Source organism: Salvia splendens, chromosome 17 (genome assembly GCF_004379255.2).
Source record: "Salvia splendens isolate huo1 chromosome 17, SspV2, whole genome shotgun sequence".
In the NCBI taxonomy this organism is placed as follows: Eukaryota; Viridiplantae; Streptophyta; class Magnoliopsida; order Lamiales; family Lamiaceae; genus Salvia; species Salvia splendens.
Genome location: NC_056048.1, coordinates 131,256 through 159,118, shown reverse-complemented (window position 1 = coordinate 159,118; position 27,863 = coordinate 131,256). Strand labels below are relative to the sequence as shown.

Here is a 27,863-nt window from a genome sequence, read left to right as displayed (position 1 = left end):
TTTTAGTGATACTAACATCCGAAGCATGCACAATCTTAGTAACCAGCAGTGGTAATTCAAAGTGTAATTAAGTTGATTGGGAAGTAATAAGCTGGGGCATACGAAATTACATATTAATGATCGATCTTATCCATCAGCTTTAGGCGTTAGCTTTAGCTTTAGCTTTAGCTTTAGTCTGACATTGAGTTCATCCATTATTCTCTTATCTTGGTTTAAATGAGTCTCTTTTTAGACTTTGCACACTCTACCAAAACCCCTACTTAAATTATAAACCATCGATCTAAACTCTCTCTCTCAAATTCTATATTGTCAAAATGAAGTGAATTAAAGCAACGAAAAAGCGAAAGGCAAATTAATAACATAAAAACCGATTTACTTTTGATGAAAAAGTTGAACAAGCAAACCTAACACAACTTAAATTGAATCACTATAAGATGGTTAATTACAACAATGTTTATACACATAAAACACCGAACCCATCTATTTTTTTTGGGAATAATCCAAAGGAAAGCTAATAAAGAAGGAGATAGATTTGTAAAATTTAGTGAGAATATGATGGATGAAAGGCATCCTGCCAATGATCCGGGTTGAATGAAGAGGCGGCGTGGTTATCGGTGGTGGGGGCAGCGGTGGCGGAGGGAGGTGTATTGATGAAGGTTTGAGTCCAAGAAGGACGCGGTGGGAAGTAGTGATCATGAGATTGGGCGGTGGATAAAGATTGCATGGCGGCCAAGGAAGAGAGAAAGGAACCGCCGTCGCTGTAGATCGGATGCGGAGGGAAGGGCCTGATTGGGTGTTGAGAGGGGGGAAGCGGCTGAGACCTGGCCATCTCGGATGAGGAGGAGGAGGAAGGGGAGGGTTTGAGGCGCTTGGCCTTGCGACAGCCGCCGCCCACGGGGACGTTTCTTAGGGTTCCGCCGTGGGTCCAGTATCTCCGGCAGGCCTTGCAGAAGTAGCGCGGCTGCGAAAGGCTGTAGTTGTTGTAGTAGCAGAACTTGGTGTTGGCGGAGTCACACCGCGGGCACTTCTGCGGCGGCGCAGGCTGATTCTCCGCTGGCTTCACGCGGTGGAGATCATTTCTGCGCTGCTGCTCCTCCATATTCTTCTTCTCTTCTCTTATGTTCTGTAAAGAGAGAGAGAGAGAGAGACAGTGAGGATGATTATTCAATTTCAATCGGGATGAGGAGAATTGTTGAAAATAGGAATGATGAATGTAGAAAAGGCAAACCCAAAGAGAGCCAACTGCCCCTTTTTTGTTCTTCAGCTCTACAAAAAAAGATTAACATGAAAATCAAATTTGTTCTCACCACAAACAGGCTGAGGGCTGAGCCAGATCAATCAAATTAATAAACCCTAGCTAAATTATTAAATACACCACGAAATAAACCAACCTGAGATGGAAAATTGTTAGCAGGTGGTGTAGCTACCAAGGCTCCACCCAACTGCAGAGATGGCGGCCGGTGGCGCAGTACTGGCAAAAGGGGTGGCGGAGTGGTGGCTGTGTCAGCTTTATTGTCTTGTCTCTCTCTTCTTCTCTCTCATTCGCTTTTTGTTGAAGAGAAGAGAGGATTCTATTCTACTGACATCACTCGGGGGGGCCAAGTCCAACCAACCAAACTAAATCCTCTTCTCATCCTTTTAATTTTCCTATTTATACTTTTATTACAAACTAAGATGAACATGTATAAATACTCATTATATTATGAAAATTGATTTATTCTCACGATATAGTACTTCTATTAAATACTAAACCGTTTTACAAGTTCAAGATGTTTTCACTTAATAAAATTTTATAGGCAAGAAATTATTTTACAGCCCATAAAACACCTTAAATAAGCTACAAAATTGGGGTGATTCATACTAATACACACTCGATTCTTTGTAATGTGTATTCTTGTGCGCTCTACTTTTATTATTGATCAACTACAGAAATTATTAAGGAGTTAATAAGGCCACCCGCAACGCGTCACGCGGGCCGCCCGTATCCCGTCACTCAGGGACGGGACGGCGGCGTGACGCGTTGCCGCGTCCCGTCTCGTCCCCAGCCCGTCACCCGTCCCGTTCCGCCGTGACGAAACGCGAGATGGCTCGCCACGCGCCGAGGCGACGTGGCGCGCTCCCAGGCCATGCGTGACGCCCACGCGCCGTCCCACGAGTGGGCATCGTCACGCTGACGCATTAATTCATTTTTTTAAAAATTCGAATTAAATAAAAAAATAAAAAATGTGAAACGGTAATATTACCGTTAATAGCCGTTTTTCATTTTTTTATATTTTTTATATTTTTTTACTCTATAAATACTCCTAATTTATCCTCATTTCACACACAACTACACATCTATTCTTCCCAAATCATCTTCATTTCCTCTCCAATTTTCGTCTAACATCTCATCACAAAATGTCCGGCGACGGAAACTCCGGCGGTGGCGGCTCCGGCGGGTGGGATCTCAACGCGTTCGGCGACTGGGGGAGCATGTACAACACATTGGGTGGTTCCGGTTCGTCGACGCCGTGCACCCAGGGTTCGTCGACGCCGGGGGGTACCAACCACCCAATTTTGATGTTGATGCATACGCTCGTCCCTCCGCCCCGCGGTATTCGCAGGGATTATCGCAGATTCAGGAGGATTATCCGGTTCAACCCACTCCGGAAGAAGGCCGAGGCGGGGGAAGCTCCAGGGCGAAGGCCGAGGCGGACGAGGAGGATCAGCATCTCGTACGATCCCATCGTCGGGAATCAACAACCCCGGAAGTGCACTGGGAAAAGGTCACCGAGGCCTACCACGAAATTAAGCCGAAAAAGACCCGCCGTCGCACATATAAGATGCTCCGCGCTCACTTTGACCAAGTCGATAGAGAGGTCAAACGATTCTGCGCCATCCACAAGAATGAAACGGCTCATTACCAAAGCGGAGCCATGGGAGTTGACATTCTGAGGTCAGCTTTGCGGGTCTACTTCGATGACACCGGCAAACAATTCAAATATGTCGATGTTTGGGAGGTCGTCAAGGACGAGGAAAGGTGGGCCGACGGTGTGCGGTTAAGCACAGGCTTGACGTTGAAGCTTAGGAAGCACACGACGAGTGGCCAATACTCGTCTGGTGAGGGCGGTTCGGGCAGCGGGCCACAAGAGTTTGCCTCGCAGGAGGTTGAGACCTCGGCAGACGATGCCGGGGGATCCTCCCGTGGGCGCTGTCGGCCGCAAGGGAGATATGCGGCGAAGGCGGCTAGAGGGAGGAGGGGCAGAGCCGAATCAAGCCAGGTGGGCTCTGGCTCGGGGGGACCCCCCAACTCCCTTATGGCCATGTGCATGACTGCCACAATGACGGACACTTCCCGCTTTACGCCCGCCCAATACCAAGCCTGGCTTAACGGAGTTGCGTTTATGGCGGCACAACTTGGCATTCCGCCTCCTCACGGCTTTAGTGCACCTCCACCGCCTCCGGGGGATGATTCGCCGGCGGTGTAGTTTCTTTTTTATTTTCTGTAAAATTGTATTTTAATGAAGTGTGTTTTTTTTAATTGAATTTGGTTGGAAATAAAAATAAAAAATAAAATTGAATGAATAGTAATTTAAGGGACGGTTAAGGGACGAAAGGTTGCAGGTTCCGTCCTTTAGTTAAGGGATGGGGTAAAAAAGTATAATGAGGCCCGCAAATAGTAATTTAACTGACGGTTTAGTGATAGCGTTGTGAATCGCCTAATAGTGATTCGTTAATAATGACTATACGGCTAATCCCTTAGATTATTTACTTCTGATTTGACGTGCTATAAAAGCATAGTTATTTCATAGTAATTTGTTTTTTTCTTAAATACTCCTACTATTTTATTGCGGATTATATTTATCAGTGTAAATACACGAGTAGGTGTAATTATTATCAAAATCATGCTTTTCCCTATAGTTGTACTTGTACCTAGGTCTTCGTTTTCATTTCTCTCTCTCATTTATATTGCATATCCACTTTATTTATGTTCTCATTTTTCTCTCTCACGTTTTAATTTTTTTATTCGACTATATTTATATATGATGTGAGTCACGTTGCAGTGAATGGGTAGTTTTAATTTAAAGCCCAACGCTGACACTAAATTCCAATTGCTCCATCTTGATTTTCTCTTCGCTACGAGCTAGCCCAAATTTTCTAATTTGACTAGACAATGAATGGCCCAAGAAGCTCATAATATTGGGCTGAGCATGTAAAATTCAATTGGGCCTCTTCTCATCCATTTTTCTTATCATGTTATCAATATGAAGGTTAATTATAGAGTAGTATATTTTAGCCTTTTATCTAAAATAATGACAAAAAAAGATAGTGGTATTATTTAGTAGAGCGAGTAGTTAAATTTTAGGAAATGAATCATGTAAGCATGCATAATTCCAAATTTCCAATACGACCACACAGTTAACAAACAATAAAAAAAACATGCATAATGTAAGTAAGTAGCAGTAACTTGTTCAAAGTTGACAAACAGGGAGGCACAATCTCTGCATACATAATGCATGTTAACCTTAGCTTTTAACTTGAGATATGTTTTGTATGGCTACTTCCACACCTTGACCCACTGGTCATGGCTCACGGAGGCGATCATGTTAGTCTCCGGTGCATTCGCCATCGCAGATACAATACCTTGATGACCATCGAACTTCCAAGTCTTGTTTCCCATCGTCGGGTTCCAGATATAAATGGACTGCACCGTACAAAACAATTAATTCCAATCACGAGCTTAGATAACGCAGTAGCAACAACAACAACGTACCTCGTAGGAACCCACAGCCACTACTTGAGAGTAAGCAGGGTGGAAGGTGCACGATGAGAACTCCCTACCACAAGCGGGTAACTCGTGTATGCACTTTCCACCTGATACAATCGACCATATGCGCGTGCTGTCCTGACTCGTCGAGACGAGATATTCTCCACATACGTCCCAGCATATTGTACGGACGTCTTTTTCATGTCCCTGCTGGTAATTGAAGTAAGCACACATGCTGCTGATACGAATTCATGTGTGATCAACTTATATATGGTCTGAGTCTACCTCAAAGCGGTATCGGATCATGCCTGTTTCCACATCGATCATATTGATGACATTACCCGTAGCAGCTGCCAAGAGGTTCCCTTGTCGAGGCTGGAATCTCACCTGCCTATTAGCTCCCTGACATTCAACCATCAAAACTTGATATCAGAACCATATTAACATGTAGCGTACACACTTACACATTTTCCGTCAGAATGATCCGACACAAAAACCTATTTTATGGCTCTTTATTGATGGCAGAATCTCAAAATTCGGCAGAATATATGCTGAAGAAAATGACAAAGTTAAAACCCTATACTTGTTCTTTTCTGAAAAAAGCTCATATGGTTCTAATTTTTTATTTTGAGAGGAAATGAAGGTTTGTTTTGCAAAGTTGTCAAACACTTTAAGAAACCTGTAATTTGTTTCAAAGATTTTATAAACTCAGCCAAACACTCTAATCATATCAACAAAAGATTATAGCAGAAAAACTGAATAAACTGATTACAGAAAGATGAAACATAAAGCTAACAAAATCACACATGCAAAAGACGTTCAACAAAACTACACAAGCTGACCTTGAAAAAGCGAAAGCAAGCAGATTCTTTGAAATTCCATAGTCTGATCTCATCACTGCAATCACAAGAGCATACCAGATTGGACTTTCTTGGGTGGAAATCCACCGACATTACTTGATCCGCATGCCCAACAAGATTGTAAAGTATCTTTCTTGACTAAAACAGCAGAGGGTTAAACAGGTGAGCATATGTACTATCTGCTTTTAGTAAATCATGTATAGCTAAGTTTCCTTCAGAGGAACAACAGAGCGCATAGCTCAAAATTTCCAAATGTATGATGGCTATTGCCTAGGAAAACTTATACCATTGATGAAATGTCATGCTTGTGGATTCCAAATACAAGTTAAAGAAAGTAGACATTTAGTAGCATTCATTACATGCAAAGCATGTGATCCCTCATCCAGTAAAAAAATATTAGCAACGGTGAAAAGAAACATTTAAAAGTTACAAGGGAAGAGTTATTACATTGGCTGCATCCCATATCTTCACAATTTTGTCAAAGGACGAAGTTGCAAACATATGGGAATTTGGCTTAAATCGAATATCCGTAATGAGCTGAGTATGCCCTTGGACAGCATGTCTGGTAGATTGCTTTAAGTTCCAGATGAAAACCTGTAACAATACAATAACTTCAGTCACATACGAATTTTCACTCGTCAGCAGAATTTCATGATGAGCTAAACTGCAGAACCTTTTTCTCATGCCCAGCAGTAGCTAAGAATTTCCCTTGGGTTGAGAAATCGCAGCATAATAGCTTATTATTGCTTGGGTGGAGACTTCTGATTGGCATGAAAGGAAAGTCTGCCAAAACATAAATTTTTTGAATAAGAAGTTAAAAATTAAACTGTATGAATCTTACTGCAACTGTGTAATAGCATCTGTTGACATATGAACACCCTGTTCAGTACTCTGACTACACAATGACCTCTAACTTAAGTTTGATGAATTATAATATTGCCAAAAAGTTCTATGCCATGATATAAATCCTGATAAACACCTTGTCAGTTGTATACTGCACTAAATCATCAATACATTTAGGGTACACATATACATGAATAACCTTACATGCAAGTATTATGCTGACCTGACTTCCATAGCAGAGAACACTTACAGAATGCCAAATAATTCCTCAACAAACAGCTGATCAAATCATTAAGCAGGAGTTCAACAACATAAATATCCCTTGCATAATGAGGGGGAAAAGATTAATAGCCAGCAGCTATTGCAACTTTCTGGTGGTTTATTTAATTTCTAGGCATTACGCTCCCTTCAACCCAATGCAGATACATCCACACAGAGAAAGAGATCATGGTAGCAGCAAATCATTACATGAAAATGAAACTTACCTTGCTGGTCCTTTTGTTTTTGTGCTGAAGTGTGGGTGGAGGAAATGTTCATATTGTTAGCAGCTTCATCATTTGAGAAAAAAGATGCTATTTCCTCTTCTACTGGTCCCTCTGATTCAGTCATTTCAATCTACAGGAAAAGAGCAAATTGTTACAAGAACCAAAACTCTGGACACTGTTGGAGAGACTCGGTTTAGATTCAATCAAACCATTGTACCAAAATAAAATATTTCTTCCTATACTATTAGATTATCTTATAAAAGGCTTGTAACAAGAAGAAAAAAGAAATACAGAAAATCAGTTTGAGCCCAGTTTTCTCTATTTAAATGGCATCTATATCATCATCAGGCACAACAAAATGTTCACCTCTCTCCAAGAAGCATGGAGTATTTGAAAGACTATAATTCTTAAAAACCCACTTTTCTGTAAAGAGATAGCAGCACATGGCTGACACGAGATACCAACTCCACGATTCTTCATCTTAGACTTGATCTGGTGACTACAAAAATGCAAGCATGTATATGTGTATGGAATATAAAATGCATGTGCATGATTCAACAAGAAACTAATTAGTCTTCATAATTAATAAACCAACGGTGATGAATGAACTTAAGCAATTACGTACATCTAAAACATTTCCATCTGCCACAAATGATACTACCAAATACAGCAACATGATACTAATTCAAGAGATTCTGCTATAGTGTTAAAGCTGAAAAAGCTGTCATGGTAGGTACCCCTTGATCATGAAGAACGGTTTCTTAGAAAAAGAAGCTAACAAATTGAGTACTTCAAAATTGAATGACATTCTAACTTACTTGTATGCCTTTCCCCTTTGATCCATCATTAGAGAGAGCAGGACTTGTCATCATATTCGAATTTTCAGGTTCACTTATTATAAGCTTTTTTGATGCTTGTGCTTCCAAGTCAGATGAACTTTTTTGACAGATTTCTGTTGTAGACGAATTTTTCCTCTGTTGATCTGACACTGGGGTGTTAGCAGCATAACCGCATACCTGACATGAAGTCATCAATAATTAATAGTTGAACTTCGGAAAGAAAAAACAGTTAGGAGCAGTCACGCAGCACATGCTAAATTGCATGGTCTTACTTGTGAAGATTGCCCCTGCAATGATACATCCTCTAATATCTCCCTTCCTGAAAGATTGGATTGAAAATGAACAATAAAAAAGGAGCAATCCAGAAGAAATAGGAAATCTAAGACAACAATCACATCTTATAATAGAAATCTAAGATATTAAACAACAATCACATCTTATAAATGACACAAACTATATCACCAAAAATGTGTGGCTATGGCTATGCCAGGATGATACAATATTCATGCAAACTATTGCAGACTGGTAAAATTTGGTAAGTAAGCTCATCCGTTAAATAAGTTCCATTGCCATAACAATGCATATCTGAGCAATTTTTCCCAAGCACCAATAAAACAAAGGTGAATTTTAGCATATATAAGATAATAAGATCAGCAACATTCGCTAGTCAGCGAACTAGTGAATTCCTATTTCCGACTAGAGGGAGACTAAACCGCCTTAGATAAGACTTATCCCTCAAGCTTTAGATAGTGTCAGAAATCAAGGCTCAATCTAAGAATTGAAAATCGTTAAGATCTACATGATAGTCAAACCATGAGAGGTCCATGACAGAGGGGAGAAGTTTTGAAGATCAGAAGAGAGGTGTTGAAAAATGAGATGCTTGCAATAAAAACTTTTCTAATACTAGCCCCCCAAAATACATGATTCAATGCAAGTTAAAAATATCTTATTCAATTGCAAATTAAGGCAGAAGATATTTTCTGCTACATGTCTTCTCAGCAAAACATGATACCATGTACGTAGAGATTACATAAATCCAAATGATGCCACATGCGCATGCATAATGTAAGCTGAAATTCATTGCACTGCCTGATGTAATGGAGCTTGGAACCAAAGAAACCAGTGCACTACAAGATCCAAACTGAGATAACTGCCCATGACGTTTTACATTAAAAACAATATCTATATTGATAAATGGAAAATAATGTTAAATTGGCAACTCGATTATTTAGTTTACACTTATTTGAATGCATAAAATGATACAAGTATAACCCACCAAAATAAAGAGTAACTTCATTAATGCCTTACCTAACATCTACTCTAGGAAATACCTATCAAATATAGCAGTAAAAATCTCTTCAATAACCACTTTCCTTCATAGTCCCTGATAATCTTACGAACAATCGACTCTAGTCAAACTATTTTGGTCTAACCAACCTTTATTTCACTTATGCTTCTCGTGGCAATATGTCTACTGATAGTTCTCACTAACCAAAAAAATAAAAACTAGCCGCTTCTGCCTAAAATCTATATATAATAAATATACAAATTGTTATTGTCAAAAAGACTAGAAGACCCCTTATGTAGGTCTTGCTTTGGCAACACTTGTCTGAAGCCTCAAGTCTAGAACTTCAAGTATTATAGACAAACACGCTGATAAGGAGCGCTCAAAGAATAGTGACCTTTAAGACACACCTGTCACGTGGAAAAATGCCTCGAACATGAATTTACCCTAACGTTAGGTAAGGGTAGACACGTCATTTCATATATCTTTATTGTTGTTTTGGCAACACTTGTCTGAAGCCTCAGTTCTAGAACCTCAAGCATTATTGGCAAACACACTTATAAGAAGTGCTCAAAGAACAGTGACCTTTAAGACACACCTGCCCCGTCGAAAAGTGTATCGAACATAAATTCATCCTAACGTTAGGTAAGAGTAGACATGTCATTTCATATATCTTTATTGATGTTATAATAAATATTGGACTATCCTTTTAGTGTTATGTCAGATTTGAACTCATTTAAGTGATTCTATTGGTATAAATTTGGGCCAATATAGTTGATAACTATGAGAAACACTTCTCCAATTATAACTGAAAAAGATTGAGTTCATTTTGCTACCAAAGGAAAGTAGCCATTGAGTGTATCGAGTTTAGTTGCAAAAGCTTCCCTGAAGTTGGAAAAATGTTTGATATAAGAGATTAGGTGGTGGTGAGCAAAAGATATAGTATCCTAATAAACTACAACTAAGATCTCTATTAAGGAAAATGATTGATGACTTCCCTAAGAGCTAGCATAGACGATCGTCACATGAGCAATCATGGGAAAAGATCTTCTACTTCCTAACAAAGGAAGTTAGCCTTTGAACACAAAGACATAGAAGAGTTCGCTTGCAAAAGCATCCGCAAATTGGAGCATTTATGTAGAGTTTGAGATTCTATCGATGACCTATTATCGCAAGTTACAAAATCGTGCTTTAACTTTGGACTGGTTAAGTCGACACCTTTGAGTAGAAAAATCCTAATGATAAATTGAAAAGGATCTTTATTGCTCTTGCTACTTACATTATCCCTTACATTAAAAGATAAGAAAGAATTTCAGTGCAAAAGCATTCATTTGTCGACCTTAATGATCCGAAGGTGGGAAGTTTAAAAATAACCTCTTAATAGACAACATATAAGAGTTATTTTAGGGATTACAACTGATCTTGTCCTCAAAAGCTAACATTGGGAATTTAAAATATATACCACTACAGAAAATATGTGAGCTTTAGTTCCGAGTGTTTCCAAATATACTTCCAAATTCTATTTTTGCATCTACGCATTTCACTTTACCAACACTTGCCCAATGCATAGAAATCTCTCATTAAATATATTATTGTCTAAATGTAATGTTCAATAAGTTTTACATCCTCCTTATGAGTATATTTAGCTAATAGTTTGTTTAAGTATTACACGGATTCGAAAACTCCTATAGAAAATCATAGTCTCGAAATTCGAAAAACTATCTTGTAATGGAAGTATAGATTTTCTTAAAAATGGTGGTTTTAGAACGAGTGATTTCCCCAGGGTGAAGGATTTTAGCTTTGGGACAATTTCCTTATGAAGAAAAAGATAAGGATTGAATGGTTAACTTTGAAGAGCAAAAATGATCTCTCTTGTTACGAACTTACATTAGGGAGGATAGATTGTCAAACAAAGATGAGAGTTTCAATAAAAAACTATTTGATCCACCCACAATCACAAAAGGTGAGATTTGGTGAGATCAAACAAAAAACCATATTTGATGTAGCTATATCACTAGGTACATAATCTTATTAATGATGCATCGGTAGTATGAAATTCTTCGAAGTTAATATATGTCGAAGCTTGAATGGAACAATTTTGGAGGAGCCTTCGCGGCTTAGGTGACACTAGACCAATGTTGATGAGAAGTTCAACAAATAAAAGTTCGATGGGTTTTTAAGACGACGATAGTAAGTGGTTATTGGAGGTTAGAGAAGTTGTTGAGACAACTAATCAAAGGAACCTAGGGCTAAATCCAAACATCAGTAATCGGTTCTTAATGCACCAAGATGGAACCTAATGAAGGCCATGAACAGATTCTTGAGTGAATGTCGATCATTACATAGTTGAACAAGTTTTTGTAACGCCTACACCCCAACACTATGCATCTGTTTCAATGCACCGTCTAATCGGAACTACGTATTGTATCTAATATGAGATAAAACTTCAACACGATCATCTTTAGTACCTTCATATTGTCATTACTAACTCTCATCGATCATCACAACATAGTTAATGTACATATCATAATAATAGCAACATCTTGACCAACTCTCCAACTAAATCATTATACTACCAATACAATCCTCTTGACTTCATCACTTGTGGTAACACTTTTCATATTCCCTTTTTCGGCATACCTAATGCTTCTACTTTGTTATCAATACCAAGCATGAGGCGTTTACTAGGTAATGACAGTAGTCAATGGACATACTAACTTATGAAAGTTTCCATGTCCTCTTTAGCCTTAACTTTCTCGCTTCGCATTATGGAAGCTAAATCTAAGCTACCGCCAACTAATTATAAATTTTCTTTATAAGGAATGCATCCTAATAACCATGAAAAAACGACAAACTAAAATTGAACAAAGGTCACCCAACAAGCTTCAGAAAACAAGAAAAATAAATAGTCTGCCTCTTGTACAAACATCAAGAAGTGTTTTCACAAGCACTGCCTTTCTATGGATATCATTAATCAAGGCAATGACTAATTTTTACTATAGAAGGCCAAAGTCATCTTAATAAACATGAGATTGAGAATTATTCGCTGCGCGGGCTGCTTCATGCATGAGCATGAGTTCTTGATTCAGGAGCTGGTATCAGGACATGCAGAGTTGGAACTTGCTGAAGAGCCTAAACCAGATTTACAGAAATCGGCTATCAATATGACCAACCAGGAAACTCCAAAATAATTGGACAGAACAGGACGGTTTGTCCTAGACCAACCAAAGTGATCATCATATAGGCCAAGTTATTTTGACATAACTTGTAATTGCATGAAAGAGTGATTCCATAGGGAAATGGTCACACATTCATCCAATTTAACTGTACATTATATGCAAGAAATGCAAGCACTTTGATAAGTCCCTAAGATTCAATCAGCATCTACCCATTGAACCATCTTCAGAGAAACTTGACAAGCACATAACCTGTCAAGTTCTCCATAACCCATGCCAGAATAAAGATCCTAATTCATAGCCTAAAGGTAGTTTCTTGGGGAAGAGATCACAGTTGAAAAAATAAAGATAGGAAATTATGAAAAATTATATGTAGCATATCTTATCATACCTGTGAAGGAAAGTTTAAAGGTATGAAGCATTTGTTTATGTATATAAGAAATAACTTTTGGGTTTGATCTTCCTAAAAATGTACGCTTATACCAAAGCTTATAAAAATATTTTAGTTAACTTGGCAGGGGGTATATATGCGTGGTGCATGCATCTTTTATGTAAGTTAACAAGAATAGTGCCGATATCACACATGAAAAATATATGATTGAAGCATATGTAAGATAAGTATGTAATTTTGAACAGTCAAATGTACAAACCAGCATCAGCATGTCCTATGTCATCCTGTACCAGCTTTGGTGCATAAGGAGTTAGCTCCGGCGGGATAGACCTCCTCAAGCCAGTACCATAGTTGACGTCCTGCAAAATACATAGTATATCTCAAATTCGTTTCACTGTGAAAATACACCAATTATTGAATGTAAAAATGGGCTTACATTGACAACTGGAATGTGCCGCTTGTTAATAACTTTCTTCTGACGGCGGCTGCAAAACCATATTTCACATTGAAGAACATATTAGCATCATGATTAAAGACAGTTGACCACATTTCACTTCTGAAACAAAACCTGACTTTTAAGATCTTTGTGCTTTCTCAGTTTCCCCAATAACAAATCGAGGCAGATAGAGATACAAGTATAACATGCAACAGATACTTAAGCATACTATTAATTCCAAGCAGATCAAGATAGTTATGTAAAATTATTTTTTGTGCAGAAGGCACCCAAACATCCAGCTGAACATATACATTCCTTCGCGTCAGCCTTTGCCTTTGCAGAATCACCCCCTTGATAGGTCTAGTTAACAGGTTATCAACTCGGATGGCCACAAACAAGGGCAGAAGAAGTTAGCGTATTTAATGGGTAGACAGACAATGTTTGATAGAGCAATACCTTGAACTGCTTGCCAACGGCAACATGCTAGCTAAGTGATCAACATTAAGGACATGCGAGTTAGTACAAAGGCTCCTCGGAGGAAGCCTAAGATGCTCTTGCTCACGTGCCCTTTGAGCAACCAAATCTGCCATGATCTGCTCCTGCCTCATAGTGTTGTCTGGAAATGATAAGGGTGTTTGTCCGAACTGATTTGAGGTGAAATCCATGTTTGGCATCATAGATGGAAAAGCATTTTGCAGCAAACTTCCCATATTTGGCATTGGTGGTGGATTGACTGACTGAGTCTGATTAGGAAGTCCTGACCTAGGCGTTGTTAGAGAGACATTCTGCATCATATAGCTCACATCTGGCACCGGAGAACCAGGAGCATTTGGCAGAACAGAGATATCATTCAGAGGTGTCTGAAAGATAACAAGAGAATCAACTTCAGTGCATGGATACAAGAATGCAATCAAACAAGTTCTTAGAAAAAAAATCGAAAAACCTTGGATGTACTGGCTTGATCTCCCTGAGGAACTCTAGAAATGAATACATCCCAAAACAAGGACCACCACTCTGACAGAAATCCTTCTGGTGGGGTGATAACTGCAGAATAAAATGTGAAACATCAAAATGAGTACTCATATTAACTAAGCTGATTTGTTGCAACAACTTCCAATTAAAGTGTAATGAACAAAATTTAATGTTACAACGTTAAAGCACTCTGGTCAGATTATTTAGCCAGATTGGATCGACATATATGACAACTAAGTCATAATTTACTCAAAACCATTCAAATAACTCGAGAAAACAACCATGCGAACAGAAAATAGTTATCAGTTCATCATTAAAAATGATTTTTAAAATATGCAAACTACATGCCATTAACATCAATTTTTGTATACCTTTTCCACACACACACACACACACAAATAAACAAAAAGATTCTGCAAACTTAATCAAGCGACTCAGATTCACTTCAAATACACAAGTTAAAGTGGTAGTAATAGTTCAAACTCTCATACATTAAGTAGACAAACATAAGCGACTGATAAATAATGTTCCTTCTCCTTTTATTGGAAAAGGTAAACTCAATTGGTTAAAGCAAGCAAAGATGTAGTGGTTCCATTAATAGATACATTCAATTCCAGAGAGCACAGAGTTGTAAAGTAAATTAAAGGATCTCAAAAGAAACGGCCAGAAAGAAGTGATTTACCAACAGACTTGGGCTGAATATCAGCCTCGTCCGCTAAGATATCAGCAGTCATATGCAGCTTCTTCCTCTGTAAATAATCGTAAATGTACAAGTCCAACCTGCAAAAGAGAATAACATTTAAAAAAAAAAACTCCAAACATTCGATTCCAAAAATGGAAATAATTATCAAAATCAATAAACACAAAATCCTCAGAGAAAAAAAAGGGAAAACCTCGAATAATAGCTGTAAAATTTTAAAAAAAAAAAAACAGTTTTACTCACATCTTCTGAGCATCCCAGTCATCCATGATAGCAGAAACCAAAATTCTCCGGGACGCAGACGATTAAGGGGGAAGAAGAAGAAGTAGCAAAACAGCAGCAGGATTCCTGATTGTCTGTATATATAAGCAGCAGAAAGCATGAACCTCCAACTAAAAGGCAAAATTGTTTGATTTAAAGCAATAAATTGAGTGAGAGTTGGGTGTGAAAAGTGAGTGAGTGAGGAATGATGGTGACGGAGGTCTAAGCGAAGGAAGTTGGTGCTAAAGCCATGCAAAATGATGCACTCAAATACAAAAGAACAAAAAACTTACAATTAAGAGATAGAGAGAGAAAGAGAGAAAACAATCCTTTTACAGTCAGTCACACTGTGTTTTCTTTTCTAATAAAACAGTATTCTGCTTACTTATTTCCTCTTTTTTTAGTTTGACCCCATATTTTCTAGGTAATTTCAGTAGTAACCCACAAATATTATTGGCACTTAATTTCGAATATGCGTAATAGAAAATAATTGTTAGTAATATTTCAATGGTTGTTGAATTCGAATAGAAGTTTTCCAAATACTTTATTCTTCAATAAAAGCAAAGCTGATTTTGTCTGTGTGTGGCTAAAAAGGGGATAAAAGTCTTTCTTAGGATCAGATCGATCATAATTTTAATTTAATCCACAGGAAAAAAGCTAGTAATATTTGACAATGCAAATTTAAATAATGTTGAATTCCCCCCTCATAAAAGAATTTTGTTGAGTGTCTGGTGAAGTATGGTAAGTAGTTGCGCATTTTTTCGAAAAGTTTATGAAATCTGCTTTGCTCATTTTCCAGAATAAAAGTTCATATGTCGTTGAATTTAGGAAGAAGACGTACTCAGATAAAATTATTTCTGGTAGATGTTTGACGGTGGCAAATGTAATTTAAAATTAAAATTAAATAAAAATATACGAATATTATGTTTTAAATTAATTTTTATTGCAACTAATAAGAATGTATACTGTTATAAATTAGGCTAATAATTGGTAACAATTGATTTTTCAAAACAAAAACTTATCTCTACGATAGTCAAGATTTTGAAAACAAAATAAATGTAGATTGCATAAATAAACTATTTGTTTCTAAAAATGTACAAGTAATACTATCAAACTTTGACTCACAACGTTGGTTGGCTCAGTCTCTTTAATTCAAATCAATATTAATTAGATTGCTTATCTGGTTATGAGAAATAAGATGAAAAAACCAACGATGCGTTATTATCTTCGAATACTTTGCCAATTCGTCAATTTAAATCCTAGATTATGACTAATTCGAAGAACATCATAAATTATCCATAACCATTGTTCGTTTCACTGTCATTTTTTTAAGAAATTGCATATTTGGAATTAATATCGAAGAATTCAAGTTTAGGGAATGTGATTCTATTTTATAATTCTTTTATACTTAATATTTAATTTATAGTTGAGACATTTAATTCTCTTATCTCATGACATAATGTATACCGTCCAAAGCACTCTATCTCATCCCATCCCATCCCATCCCATCCTTTATAAGATTCAATTTTATCTCTTATTTATTAACTCCGATCCAACAATGCCACATCAACTTTCCGATCCGCCCAAACCGCCCTATCCCATCCGCCTCATCTCTAAGATTCGACTTTTTCTCTTTTATTTATAGACTCCAATCCGATAATGCTATGTCAACTTTCCGATGATCGAAAAAATTGAGTGAGTTGATACAAATTGGAGAATCTTGATATTACAGCGAGATGATGATTAAATCACAACACCAATTATAGTATGCTATTAAATGAAAACTAGGTCTTAAAGAGTCATTATACTCAATAAATAATCCGCCTCAAATTGGGCCGGGCCATATTTTTATAGATTTGAAAAATATATGTGACTCCAAAACTTTACTATATGAAAAATCCATGTGTGGATTTATGAGTTGGGCCGAATCTATCTTGTTCGAAAACTAATAACTATTGATCTTGCGTGGTTTTGGGTGAGATAAAAAGTAATGCAAAAGTGAACCCACTTTTCCAGCCCAAAAATGGTCTCGTGTGGAACAAGTGAAGTCTGAATTGTGTGAGAAGAACCTAAGCATCTTATCTTGATGGAATAGAATCACAATGTATATTTTACTCATAAAAAGAGAGAGAAGAATCACAATGTATATTGGTACATGAGGTTAACAGGTTCTATAATTATGGTGATCCAAAATAAGTCCAAGTTATCCAAAAACTGAGAAGAAATGAAGTTCGTGCTAGATTTACCGTGCTGCTCGTGCTTCTGCTTCATCAAGACGAAAAAGGATAAGTCGATGGAGGAAGGGAGGGGATAAGGATGCCTGAAGCTGCACAGACCCGACAATCACCTTCTCATGTATGTAGATTGTTCGGATGTAATTATCCAAATAAGTTGGCATTGATCTTAGTAACATCTTACTAATCCGGAACTGTTTTGTGTAGTGATCTAAATCAAGAATCAGTTGCTTTTGCTTTTCCCTGCGTCTTTATTTCCTAAGCCAATCTCCTGCATTTGATGCTCGACTGAGACAAGGCCCGTCTCCGCTAGAAAGCTATGAAATGTAGACATTGAGATGTTAGGAAACCATGATCATGGACTTTGATTTCAACATATTCGGTTAATTTCACTTCTAAATAGCTCCCACTGCAGCAGTTTCACAATTAGAAACATAACAAATGCCAAAAGAAAAAGGGCATCCATCACCCCTGCAAGATGATTTCTTTTTCGTCTCTCCATCAAATTTGACAAGAATAAATACCAAGAATGTTTACTATGAACAAATAGAACGATAAGCAATTCAATCAAATACAGCAAAATTTGGACTGGCATTCATCTTGAGAAGATGCTAAATCTTGAATCCAACTATTAGCAACTAATTCCCCACGGGAAAATCACCAAACACCTAGAGTGCATTATGATCCAAGTCTCATAACTACAAATCAATAATCAACATATTTCCAAATTCGACATTACCAATTAAAAATACTCGTAGAATAGAATGGAGATGTGAATTTGAAATACCGACCCGCTAAGAAGCACGAAAAGAGTGGCGGCGATGAGTACAAGGAAGGCGACATGGAATATTAAGGAAGAGTCTCTGGATGAAAAAGCTAATCCCAGCATAGCAGCGAGGCAGACGCCCAGCATAAAAAACGCCATCTTTAGCGTGTTCCAGGTCGCACCCTGAAAAAAATTCACTTCATTTCAATTTGAGATCAATAAGGCTAGAAATAATTGATAAATCATTAAAAAAAGCAGAGACGTTGACTCCAGGAGCTAAAGCTCCAAGCATGACTGCTTCTGCAGAGGAGACGCGCTCCTTAGTTGACGCTTCAGCCTCCATTGTAGGGATATTAGATTAGATCTTTGTTAATCAGTTTTTGATGGGTGGAGACGAAGGTGCGTGAATAGAGAGATTGTGAGTGCGACGTCGTAAGGATAGTTAACCAAAAAAAAAATAATCTTACAACTACCATTCCTAAAATATTTTTAAAAAATTTAATTCCATAGGAGGAGGAATGATATGCTATTACCTTATTTGACCATCATTCACGTTTGACGCATGTTTAATGTTGTTTGTTTCGATTTATATATTTAGTTTGATTCTAATTCATTAAACAATGTTATTGAAATTTTTAATTTTACAAAATTCATAAAAATCAAAGCTCAATTTGCTATTTTCTCTACAATTTCAAATAAATTAATAAAATAATAAATTAAACTTTGATATTTATGAATTTTGTGAAATTAAAATTTTCAATTAACATTTTTTATGTATTAAAATCACATACTCCATCCGTCCCTCTGCAGTAGAGGCGTTTCATTTTCAGCATTTGTTTTGGAAAAATGATAATAAATAATTAAAGTAGAGAAAAAGTAAAACAAGTGAGAGAATAATATAGAGAAGACTCTTCTTTATATTATTCTCGCTTACTTTATTTTTTCTCTCCACTTTAACTATTTATTATCATTTTTTTAAAACGATTGCTCAAAATGAAACGCTTAACCTACAGAGGGACAGATGGAGTACTAAATATAAAAATCAAAACAAACAACGCTAAACGTGCATCAAACATGAATAGTGCTCACATAAAGTATGTAATAGTATATTATTCCTCTCTATAAGAGCATCCACAACGCGCGCCGCCCGCGTTTCGTGCCGGAGGAACGAAACGGGCGCGCGACGCGTTGCGGACATGCGTTCCGTGCCCAGGCCGTGCCGTGTGCCGTCGTCGCGAGACGCGGCACGGCCTGCGTCGCCACGCGCTTCGGCGACGTGGGGCGCCCCTGCGTCGTGCGTGAGGCCCACTCGCCGGCCCACGAGTGGGCGGCGTCATTTATGACACAATAAATCTTTTTTAAAAAAAAATTCAAATTTATAAAAAAAATTAAAAATGTGTAAACGGTAATATTACCGTTTTATATCCATTTTTTTATTATTTTTTTACTCTATAAATACTCCTAATTCATCCTCATTTCACACACAACTACACATCTATTCTTCCTAAAATCAACTTCATTTCCTCTCCAATTTTCATCTAACATCTCATCAAAAAATGTCCGGCGACGGCAACTCTGGCGGTGGCGGCTCCGGCGGGTGGGATCTCAACACGTTTACCGATTGGGATACCATGTACAACACACTTGGTGGTTCCGGTTCGTCGACGCCGGACACGGCAGGTTCGGCGACGCTGGGTGGGTACCAACCACCCACTTTCGACGTGGATGCATATGCTCGACCCACTCTGGGAGGAGGCCGAGGCGGGCGAGGAGGAGGAGGGGGAGAAGGCCGAGGCGGTGGAAGCTCCAGGGCGGAGTCGGAGGCGGGCGAGGAGGAGGAGGAGGAAGAAGAAGAGGAGGATCTAGGCTGACATCTGTACAGCCACAACGAAACGATGACGGTGTACAACGCCTGGATCACCGTCTCGTACGATCCCATCGTCGGGAATCAACAAGCCCACAAGCGCTTCTGGGAAAAGGTCACCGAGATCTATCACCAGATTAAGCCGAAAGGCTCCTGGAAGCGCACATATACAATGCTCCGTTCTCACTTTGGCCGAGTCGACAAACAGGTCAAAAAATTCTGCGGCATCTACTCAACCGAAGCGGCGCACTACCAAAGCGGAGCTTCTGGAGCCGACATTCTGAGGGCGGCTTTGCGCGTCTACAACTAGGACACTGGCAAATAATTCAGATTTGTTGATGTTTGGCAGGCTGTCAAGGACGAGGAACGGTGGGCCGGCGGTGTCCGCTCCAGCTCGGGCTCAACCTCGAAGCGCACAAAGCACACGGCGAGTGGCCAATACTCGTCTGGTGACACCGGTGAGGGCAGCGGCGGACAAGAGGGTGCACCGAAGGAGTTTGCGGTTTCGGCCGGCGATGACGGGGGATCCAGCCGTGCGCGCCGTCGGCCGCAAGGGACGAAGGCGGCTAGAGCGAGGAAGGGCCGAGGCGAATCAAGCCAGGCGGGCTCGGGGGAGGCTCGAACACCCTTATGGCGGTGTACATGACCGCCACAATGGCGGACACTTCCCGCTTCTCGCCCTCCCAATACGCGGCCTGGTGGAACGGAATTGTGCATATGGCAGCACAACTTGGCCTTCCGACTCCCCCTCCACCTCGACTGCCTTCGGGGGATGATTCGCCGGCGGAGTAGTTTTTTTTATTTTCTTTAAATTATGCAACGTTAATTTTTTAGGATTTTAATTGTGTGTTTTTTATTTTTTAGAATTTTAAGTTGTAATTTTTTTATGTTGAGTGTTTTTTAATGAAGTGTGTTTGTTTTAATTGAATTGGGTTGGAAATAAAAATAAAAAATGAAATTGAATGAATAGTAATTTAAGGAACGGATAAGAAACGGAGGGTTGCACGTTCCGTTCCTTAGTTAAGGAATAGAGTTAAAAAGTACAGTGAGGCCCGCAAATAGTAGTTTAAGGAACGGTTAAGGAACGATGGGGAACAACGTAGTGGATGCTCCAAAAGTATAACACTTTTAGCTTAAATTTTGTTTTGTGTATCTATCAAATTAAAGGTAATTTATGGGACATATGACAACCTTCTTTATTCGTCATGTGATTCACTTACTTATTGTGTGATGGGCTATATTCATTATAATAACGTAAATTGAATGTTATGATGAAGTAACATAAATTTAATGAGTATGAATCAAATTAATTTAATCTAATTATATTTTATTGTTAATTGACAGTATATTATTTTATAGAAGTGTTAAGAAAGATTTGTGAAATTTTTTGAGCTTGATTTAAAAATAGTTATGCAATATTCAATAAAAAAAAAGTCAATCTTTTCTTAAATATGAACATCTATATTTCATTTGAAAATACAGTAATATTTTTCTAAATTGTATAAAAGGTCAATAAATCATTTTTAATGTAAAACATCTAAAAGTTCAATTATATACTTCCTCCGTCTTATAACAGATGTTACATTTCCTTTTTAGTTTATCCCACAAAATATATCACATTTCTCTTTTTTTTTTATAGAAAATTGCTCGAATCATTCGAATTGAACCTCGCACCGAAGGGTCAAACATCAAGCATCAAGCATCAAGCAATAGTTCCTATTGAAAAGCTTTTGCCATGATCACGGGGCGATCCGTTTTTACAGTCGTAGAAAAGCTAGGATGGAACATGAACCATGAAAGACAAAATTCCACACTTCTAATTTTATATACACAAAGGATTTTTTATAATCTCTCTATAGAAAATAAATAGAGCAATTGATTTGTTGCAGTCAGTTTCCCATAAAAGTAGGATGAGAGGGTGGCTGCAGCTGCCTTTCTTTCTCCTTGAGATAGTGCAGCAGTGGCGGCTGTTGATCATGGCCGACCTCCATTCCAACACCACATACATAAGGAAATGGTCTTTGGTACCCAAGAAACATCCTCTCTCTTTTTTCCTCTCCACCAACATAGTATTCCGGACTCCCCCAATACACCATTGGGTTCGATACCAAACGGTTTCCCCATTGGTCACACAGCTCGAAGCTCGAAACCTCGTTCACTGGGATCGGATTGCATCCACTGTTTCTGTAGTGATACAGCCACTCAGAAGAGCTCATACCAAGGACTGGAGGGTATCCGTTCACAAATGCAGGCCGGCCCAATGGGGCTGCACCAAGAATGCCATCTGCACCGGGGTGGATCCAAGAAGCGTCATCAGGCAACAAGGGGGCCGAAGGAACTGGAGCAACGTAAGGGGGGGAGTCGTGCACTATTGTTGAGATGTGGCCCGCTGTCGCCCTTTCAGGGTCTCTGGTATCGTTGAAGGACAAGGACGCTGTTTCATCAATAGGGCTAAGTTTTTGTCTGCTAAAACCACTAATTATCTCTTTCTCCCTTTCGGTGCTCGAGCTTGCTTTGCTGAGGACCCAACCGCTGAGGGAGGGGGGTCCGGTAGGCCTACTGTCACCGGAATTTGAGGTGGTGGGGCAGAAACTGAAGGAGTCGGCATCTTCCCCGTTCTGACCAGCAGATAATGATGTGGCTTTTCGCAGCCATTCATTAGCAGATGGTATTGGTAGGTGTGGCTCACCGGGATCTTTTGTAGCTTTAGAGATATACAATGGCGCTGAGTTGCGTCTCGTGATTGGCTTGAAGAGAATGACTTCTTCCTCTTCCGCAGCCACAGATTTCTCTTCATCAACTTCATGAGATGCTACTGCACTTTCCACGTCTCCTTGTTCTGGCAAACTTGATGTCTTCTCTGGAGAGATTCTGGACTTGCTCTTTATTAGTTTGGCAGCATCAACAATTCGCTGCAAACGGCCTTTGTTTCTACAACTGTAGTCATCCACGCACTCCAGATGAGTCGAGAAATCCAGCCTTACATGAACATGATTCAACGGGTAGAAGCCACGCAGCTCATGGTCTTCCCAGAGAGCAGTATGATCAAGAGATGTTATATTTCCAAATCGCTCAATTCGATCTGAGAGGTCAACCAGAGCATTAAAAAAGTAGGACATGTCATTTCTAACTCTTTCATCAGCATCATATGTCTGCACCATATCAAGTGATCCTGCTAGCCACTCTACAAATACAAGCACAGATGGCAAAAGTGGGGAAATACCCATCTCCTCTCCCATCACACATCTCTCTGTAAGGCGACCCATGAAGATGAATATAGTAGCAAATGCTAACGGTGTTAGTGCAGAATGTTTGCGATCGTCATCCTTCCCATTCGGGGAGTCCTCTTGCTGCACGCTCTCTGTGAGGCTGTGAACAATGAATATGAATATCGACACAGCTTGAATAGCACGGTAAGGACCTCTTCTGGAAGAGTCCAAGCGCTGGTAAGACTCCAAAGCAACAGTAAGCTTCGTGTCATCCACTGCCAACAAAGTGTCTAAGCTGTGCAACGCTGAAGCAAGGGTGCACGGATATTCCTCCAAACTGCATAACATCAGAACAAAACCCAATTTCAGAAACTCAATCAAAAACCTCGTTATAAATTTATGTAGAAATACTTGTTTACAACTAACTTTCACAAACAGTGGGGTAATGAGACCTTTGGCCTCATTAATGAATTGATAGTACTCAATATGAAAGTATTGTAGCATATGGCCGAAACTACCTTGATCTGATTAAGAGAGAGCTTATAATTCTAACAAGAATGGGCCATAAATCAAACTTTTCGGAGCAAATGTTATCCAAGTCTTCTGGGTTGCTGCTATGTGCAGAACCATTCTTCTCAAGGCATTTATTGTGCAGGTAACCTCTTTTTGAAGGGTTTAAGAAGTCGGGCTGCATCTCAACTGATATCAACTTAGCAGACCTGTTCTGCAGATCCATAAGAAACAATTGAAAGGTCACTACCAAGTTCAACCAAAAACTAATTTCTACTACACACTCCCTCTGTCCCACAATATTGGCACCTTTCTATATGAGGCGTGCCTCCTTCTCCACTAACAATCCTTCAATTACCTATTCTTTCAATCTCTCTCTTACTTTACTAACTTCTCATTAAAACTCGTGCCATCCCCAAAGTCCCTATTTTTATGGGATGGAGGGAGTACTAAATAGAGAAATCACCCATTTAATCCCTGTTCTTAAAAAAACTAGGTGTTCGGGAGGAGATTGATGATTACAACAGATGACTACAAAATTTTACCTCTTCAAAGAGTAGCAAAATGTTTTTCCAAGCATCGGGAAAAGGCTCCTTGACCGCCAAACTCCTTATACAATGATACAATGCAAGAAAAGGATCACCGACGTATGTTGCCAATAAAGCCAACTGCATGCATGCTCAAAAGTTTAGATTCCCTAAGTAGTATAAACAGTGTTGTGGTTGAGTCAGACTACATTCATTAATTCATTTACTAAAACAACACAAACATGAGGCCCAAAGACGAGCTAGTTGATTCTGAGATTTGCTATTTGGATATGTATATAATGACCTTCCGCGTTTTTGGTTAATTATTGACCATTAGATCGCCTAATCCTAAGGCCAAGATTTGGGCTGCATTTCTGGATTTAGATGCATTTTTGTTTGGATCATCTCCCTATATATATATATATATATGCACATACACACACACATAGACAGACAGGCGAGGTACCTGATTATGGGGATTCCCACTATCTGGCCACGTTCGGGTTGCTTCTAGGTAGTGCATCGCTGCAGTTGACCACTCACAAGCATCGGGCTTCTTGATAATCTCAGTATATCTAGCTAGATCCCCAAGGCAAATTAAAAGGCGATGACATGTATGTTGACATGCATGCAGCTTATTAGGTTCGATGGAAGATGACCAGCGATCCTTATTATTAAGGAAAACTTTTGCAGGGAGCCCGCAAGCTCTTCGCATTTTGACAATTAAATTCCTGTAGAACTCAGTTGATTTGGACAAGAATGACTTGATTTCTTCCAAGCCTTTATCAATGCTGGTCTGTGAATTAATACTATCAGGTGGACCATTGTTCCTCTTAGTCTCTCCATTACGAGATCTTTGCCTAGCTCTTCTACGAAATTCAACGATGAGCTCGTAATGCAACTTCCACATATGATGCTCAACTTCTTGAAGCTCAAACAAGTGATTGCTGTTCAATAGAATTTTTTCATATACAGCACGGATTTGGTGGTATAACTCGAGAACATCATCGTGTAAAATACCCTTTTTATAGATCAATTCTAACATTTGTTTCTCAGCATTAACAACCTATGACAATAGCGAAAAACAACACAAAAACTGGTGATTATTTCTTCAAGTCAAACTCATAACATACATATACATATGTGTGAACTAAATCTTATAACATTTAAATAATATAAAATTTCAAAAAAAATGAACCAAAGGAAGCATCAAGAAGTACCTCAAGGAAAGATTTTTGCAGTTCCATCTTGTTTGGCTGATCGGATGCAGCTATTGAACATAAACTCAACAAGCCAAGTTTTTCTCTTTACCACATGTATGATTCGTGAAGGTCTATCTGTAAACAATAGCCAAGGAAATTGATGTAGGAACTGTTGTCCGATATACGAAATGTTTGATTTCAACACAAAATTAGTATTTGGCACACAGTTATTGAGTCTGGGGGTGTGGTTCTATAAAAAACATAACAGAGAAACATCAAGAAGTAACATTCACTGTAATGCCTATACTTTTATAAAATAAAAAATGTAAAAAAATGATAAATGTACTCCACTTGCATCAGAGAATTATAAGAAGACCTTTAAAGTTAAAGAGTCCAAACTCAGAGTAGGAGAACATAAAATACTTCTGTCAAACCATTGCACATTATAGGATCATCAAAAAGAGAAATGAAGACAGATAATGTTCAGCTCTAGTTTCATAATATCTCAAGTCACTTCTTTGTGATAAGTCGAAAACTCACTTCTCAAAGTCTGCCTTATTTTCTTTTCAATTTTGAGTCATCCGGTTGAACTCCACTTTAGCTGATAAGCAGTTCTAGCACATTGTACTCGCTCATCGACATAAATTATGTGATACTCCTACAAATTAGGTCACTCGTACTACCGAACAGCAGTGGTACCAACAAGGCAACAACTCTACCATGATTTAAGCTTTGCTATTCTTTGTTCACTCTATCATGATTATCACAGAAATATAGTTTATCAACACAAATAATTCCAAGAGTCAGAGAGATTAATTACTATGCCGGCTAAGTTTTCGAGCGTGCTCGGTTTCTGTCAACGAGAAAGCCCTCTGTACAAAATCTTATTTTGCTCATCAGTTTACTATCATCATAAACTAGGGGCTCAACTAAACTTGCAAATCACCTTTGGAAAGAATAAACCACAAACAATCACTGTGAGACAAAGCAATATCTGACCATAACTTTGATTTCTGAAGCTTGCAAAACAGATCGTCAAAGCCCCAAATTCATAATCAATAAAGGCATCAATACCGCAAAAGAATCAGAATCATCGAAACACCAAACTTAAGTACATACTATAGCTGAAAAATTCAATCTTTTCTGCTTCTTAATTAGCTCAACAAACGAGAAACAATCATAAAACAGAACAGCCTCACCTGAAGAATTTGCAGTTAAAAACAAAGAGACACTTTTTAGAGAGAGGGGGGGAGAAAGAATGAGAGAGAGTGCTACAGAAATCGTTTATTCCGACAGTGAAACAGAGACCAAAAGACGAGGAGGATGTCGTTTATGAAGTTCAAGAATTATAATAGTAGTAGCAGTTGCCAGTAGTATGTTTTTGCCCCTTTCTTTCTGGCACTTTCACGCATTTATTCAAGCAGATATACAACGTGGCTACTCCTAAGCTCAAATGGGCCTTCCACCATACCCATTTTCTTATCTGAAAATTTATTCTTAATTTACTACAGCGAATCACTTGCTAAATCATCTTCTAAATTGGTAGTTAGCTCCTTTCCCATTGCACCACGCTACTGCGATTATTTTGTGACTAAGGGTCGCTGTTGAAAATATCTAATTATAATCTACACAGTCAAAAGGTTGAATCTTTTAAGTCATGCGTATTTGTTTCTTCTTTTAGAGCATCCACAATAGCGCCTAGCGCACCGCTTAGCCGAGCGTCGGTGCTAAGCGGTGCGCTAGGCGATCTATTGCAACCGCCTAGCGGTTTCCGGAATTAAAAACCGCCGAGCGCTCGGCGGTTTCACGGAGCTAGGCGGTGCGCTGGGCGATCCGCTCAGCGCTATTGCAACGATCTATTGAGTGATGTGGCTAGGCTATGGCTGGGCTATTTGCTTGTTTTGATGATGTGGCAGGAGGATTTTTAGTGTTGATGATGTGGCAGGTGGAGTTTGTGGCTAGGCTATTGCTGGGCTCAATGGCGGATCTAGGAATTCATATTCATGGGGTCGGATCAAACAAGACAGTAATATAATATTTAAATATTATTTTATTAATAAAAATATTAAATTTTAAATAAAACTATGTTATATTGTACACGAAAGTTGACTCCAACAAAATGACTTGAAATTATTTCATTAAAAATTATTCGCGATAGTTTGAATAGAGTTAACAAAATTACTAATAGTCGAGATATATTCAATCTTTTCATATATCACTTATTAATGTGGTTTATAGGATAAATATTACTAGTTCCTACATCCCCTAAAAATATAACTTTTTATATTAAGAATTTTTAACACACTTTTCTTTTTATCTTTTCTTACTTTATCAATTTTGCATTAAGACTATCATGCCATTTCAAAAGTTTCTATTTTTAGGAGACGGAGGGAGTATAATAAAATGAATAATCAAAAGCAAAAGTAATTAAATTAGAGAAAAAAAATTATGAATAAGAGAACAAAATATGGAATACGGATTATAATAATTATTGATTAATCCACAACGGTGGTGTTTAGTTTCCAAGATAAAATAGTACCATGATATAATATAGGA

General features: G+C 38.5%; 4 protein-coding genes across 6 annotated transcripts; all 4 read right to left on the bottom strand.

The window, feature by feature from the left end:
* Positions 1 to 356: 356 nt before the first annotated feature.
* On the bottom strand, positions 357 to 1,629 carry LOC121773462 (dof zinc finger protein DOF1.4-like). 2 transcript variants are annotated; one of them, XM_042170329.1, is made up of 2 exons: positions 1,392 to 1,629; positions 357 to 1,266 (listed from the first exon to the last, which is right to left on the bottom strand). In XM_042170329.1, exon 2 carries the CDS (start codon positions 1,097 to 1,099, stop codon positions 542 to 544), a length of 558 nt encoding a protein of 185 aa, XP_042026263.1. In that variant the 5' UTR covers positions 1,100 to 1,266; positions 1,392 to 1,629; the 3' UTR covers positions 357 to 541. The 2 variants fall into 2 exon arrangements, with proteins under 2 accessions (XP_042026263.1, XP_042026262.1); XM_042170328.1 differs by having other exon boundaries at positions 357 to 1,123; positions 1,392 to 1,628.
* Positions 1,630 to 4,334: 2,705 nt separating this feature from the next.
* On the bottom strand, positions 4,335 to 15,327 carry LOC121775353 (transcriptional corepressor LEUNIG_HOMOLOG-like). The gene is made up of 16 exons (XM_042172430.1): positions 15,289 to 15,327; positions 14,978 to 15,090; positions 14,717 to 14,814; positions 14,006 to 14,106; positions 13,519 to 13,922; positions 13,063 to 13,111; positions 12,886 to 12,985; positions 8,047 to 8,093; positions 7,754 to 7,951; positions 6,936 to 7,065; positions 6,281 to 6,390; positions 6,055 to 6,201; positions 5,590 to 5,745; positions 5,033 to 5,149; positions 4,754 to 4,954; positions 4,335 to 4,684 (listed from the first exon to the last, which is right to left on the bottom strand). The coding sequence occupies exons 2-16, from the start codon at positions 15,001 to 15,003 to the stop codon at positions 4,538 to 4,540; spliced, it is 2,031 nt and encodes a 676-aa protein (XP_042028364.1). The 5' UTR covers positions 15,004 to 15,090; positions 15,289 to 15,327; the 3' UTR covers positions 4,335 to 4,537.
* Positions 15,328 to 17,078: 1,751 nt separating this feature from the next.
* On the bottom strand, positions 17,079 to 18,441 carry LOC121773688. Its single transcript, XM_042170592.1, has 3 exons — positions 18,258 to 18,441; positions 18,021 to 18,178; positions 17,079 to 17,546 (listed from the first exon to the last, which is right to left on the bottom strand). The coding sequence occupies exons 1-3, from the start codon at positions 18,336 to 18,338 to the stop codon at positions 17,453 to 17,455; spliced, it is 333 nt and encodes a 110-aa protein (XP_042026526.1). The 5' UTR covers positions 18,339 to 18,441; the 3' UTR covers positions 17,079 to 17,452.
* A 3,113-nt stretch (positions 18,442 to 21,554) lies between these two features.
* LOC121774741 (protein SMG7L-like) lies at positions 21,555 to 26,859 on the bottom strand. 2 transcript variants are annotated; one of them, XM_042171620.1, is made up of 6 exons: positions 25,848 to 26,859; positions 25,326 to 25,442; positions 24,572 to 25,171; positions 24,124 to 24,246; positions 23,587 to 23,792; positions 21,555 to 23,405 (listed from the first exon to the last, which is right to left on the bottom strand). In XM_042171620.1, exons 2-6 carry the CDS (start codon positions 25,350 to 25,352, stop codon positions 21,749 to 21,751), a joined length of 2,613 nt encoding a protein of 870 aa, XP_042027554.1. In that variant the 5' UTR covers positions 25,353 to 25,442; positions 25,848 to 26,859; the 3' UTR covers positions 21,555 to 21,748. The 2 variants fall into 2 exon arrangements, with proteins under 2 accessions (XP_042027554.1, XP_042027553.1); XM_042171619.1 differs by having other exon boundaries at positions 26,507 to 26,859.
* Between the last annotated feature and the right edge of the window lie 1,004 nt (positions 26,860 to 27,863).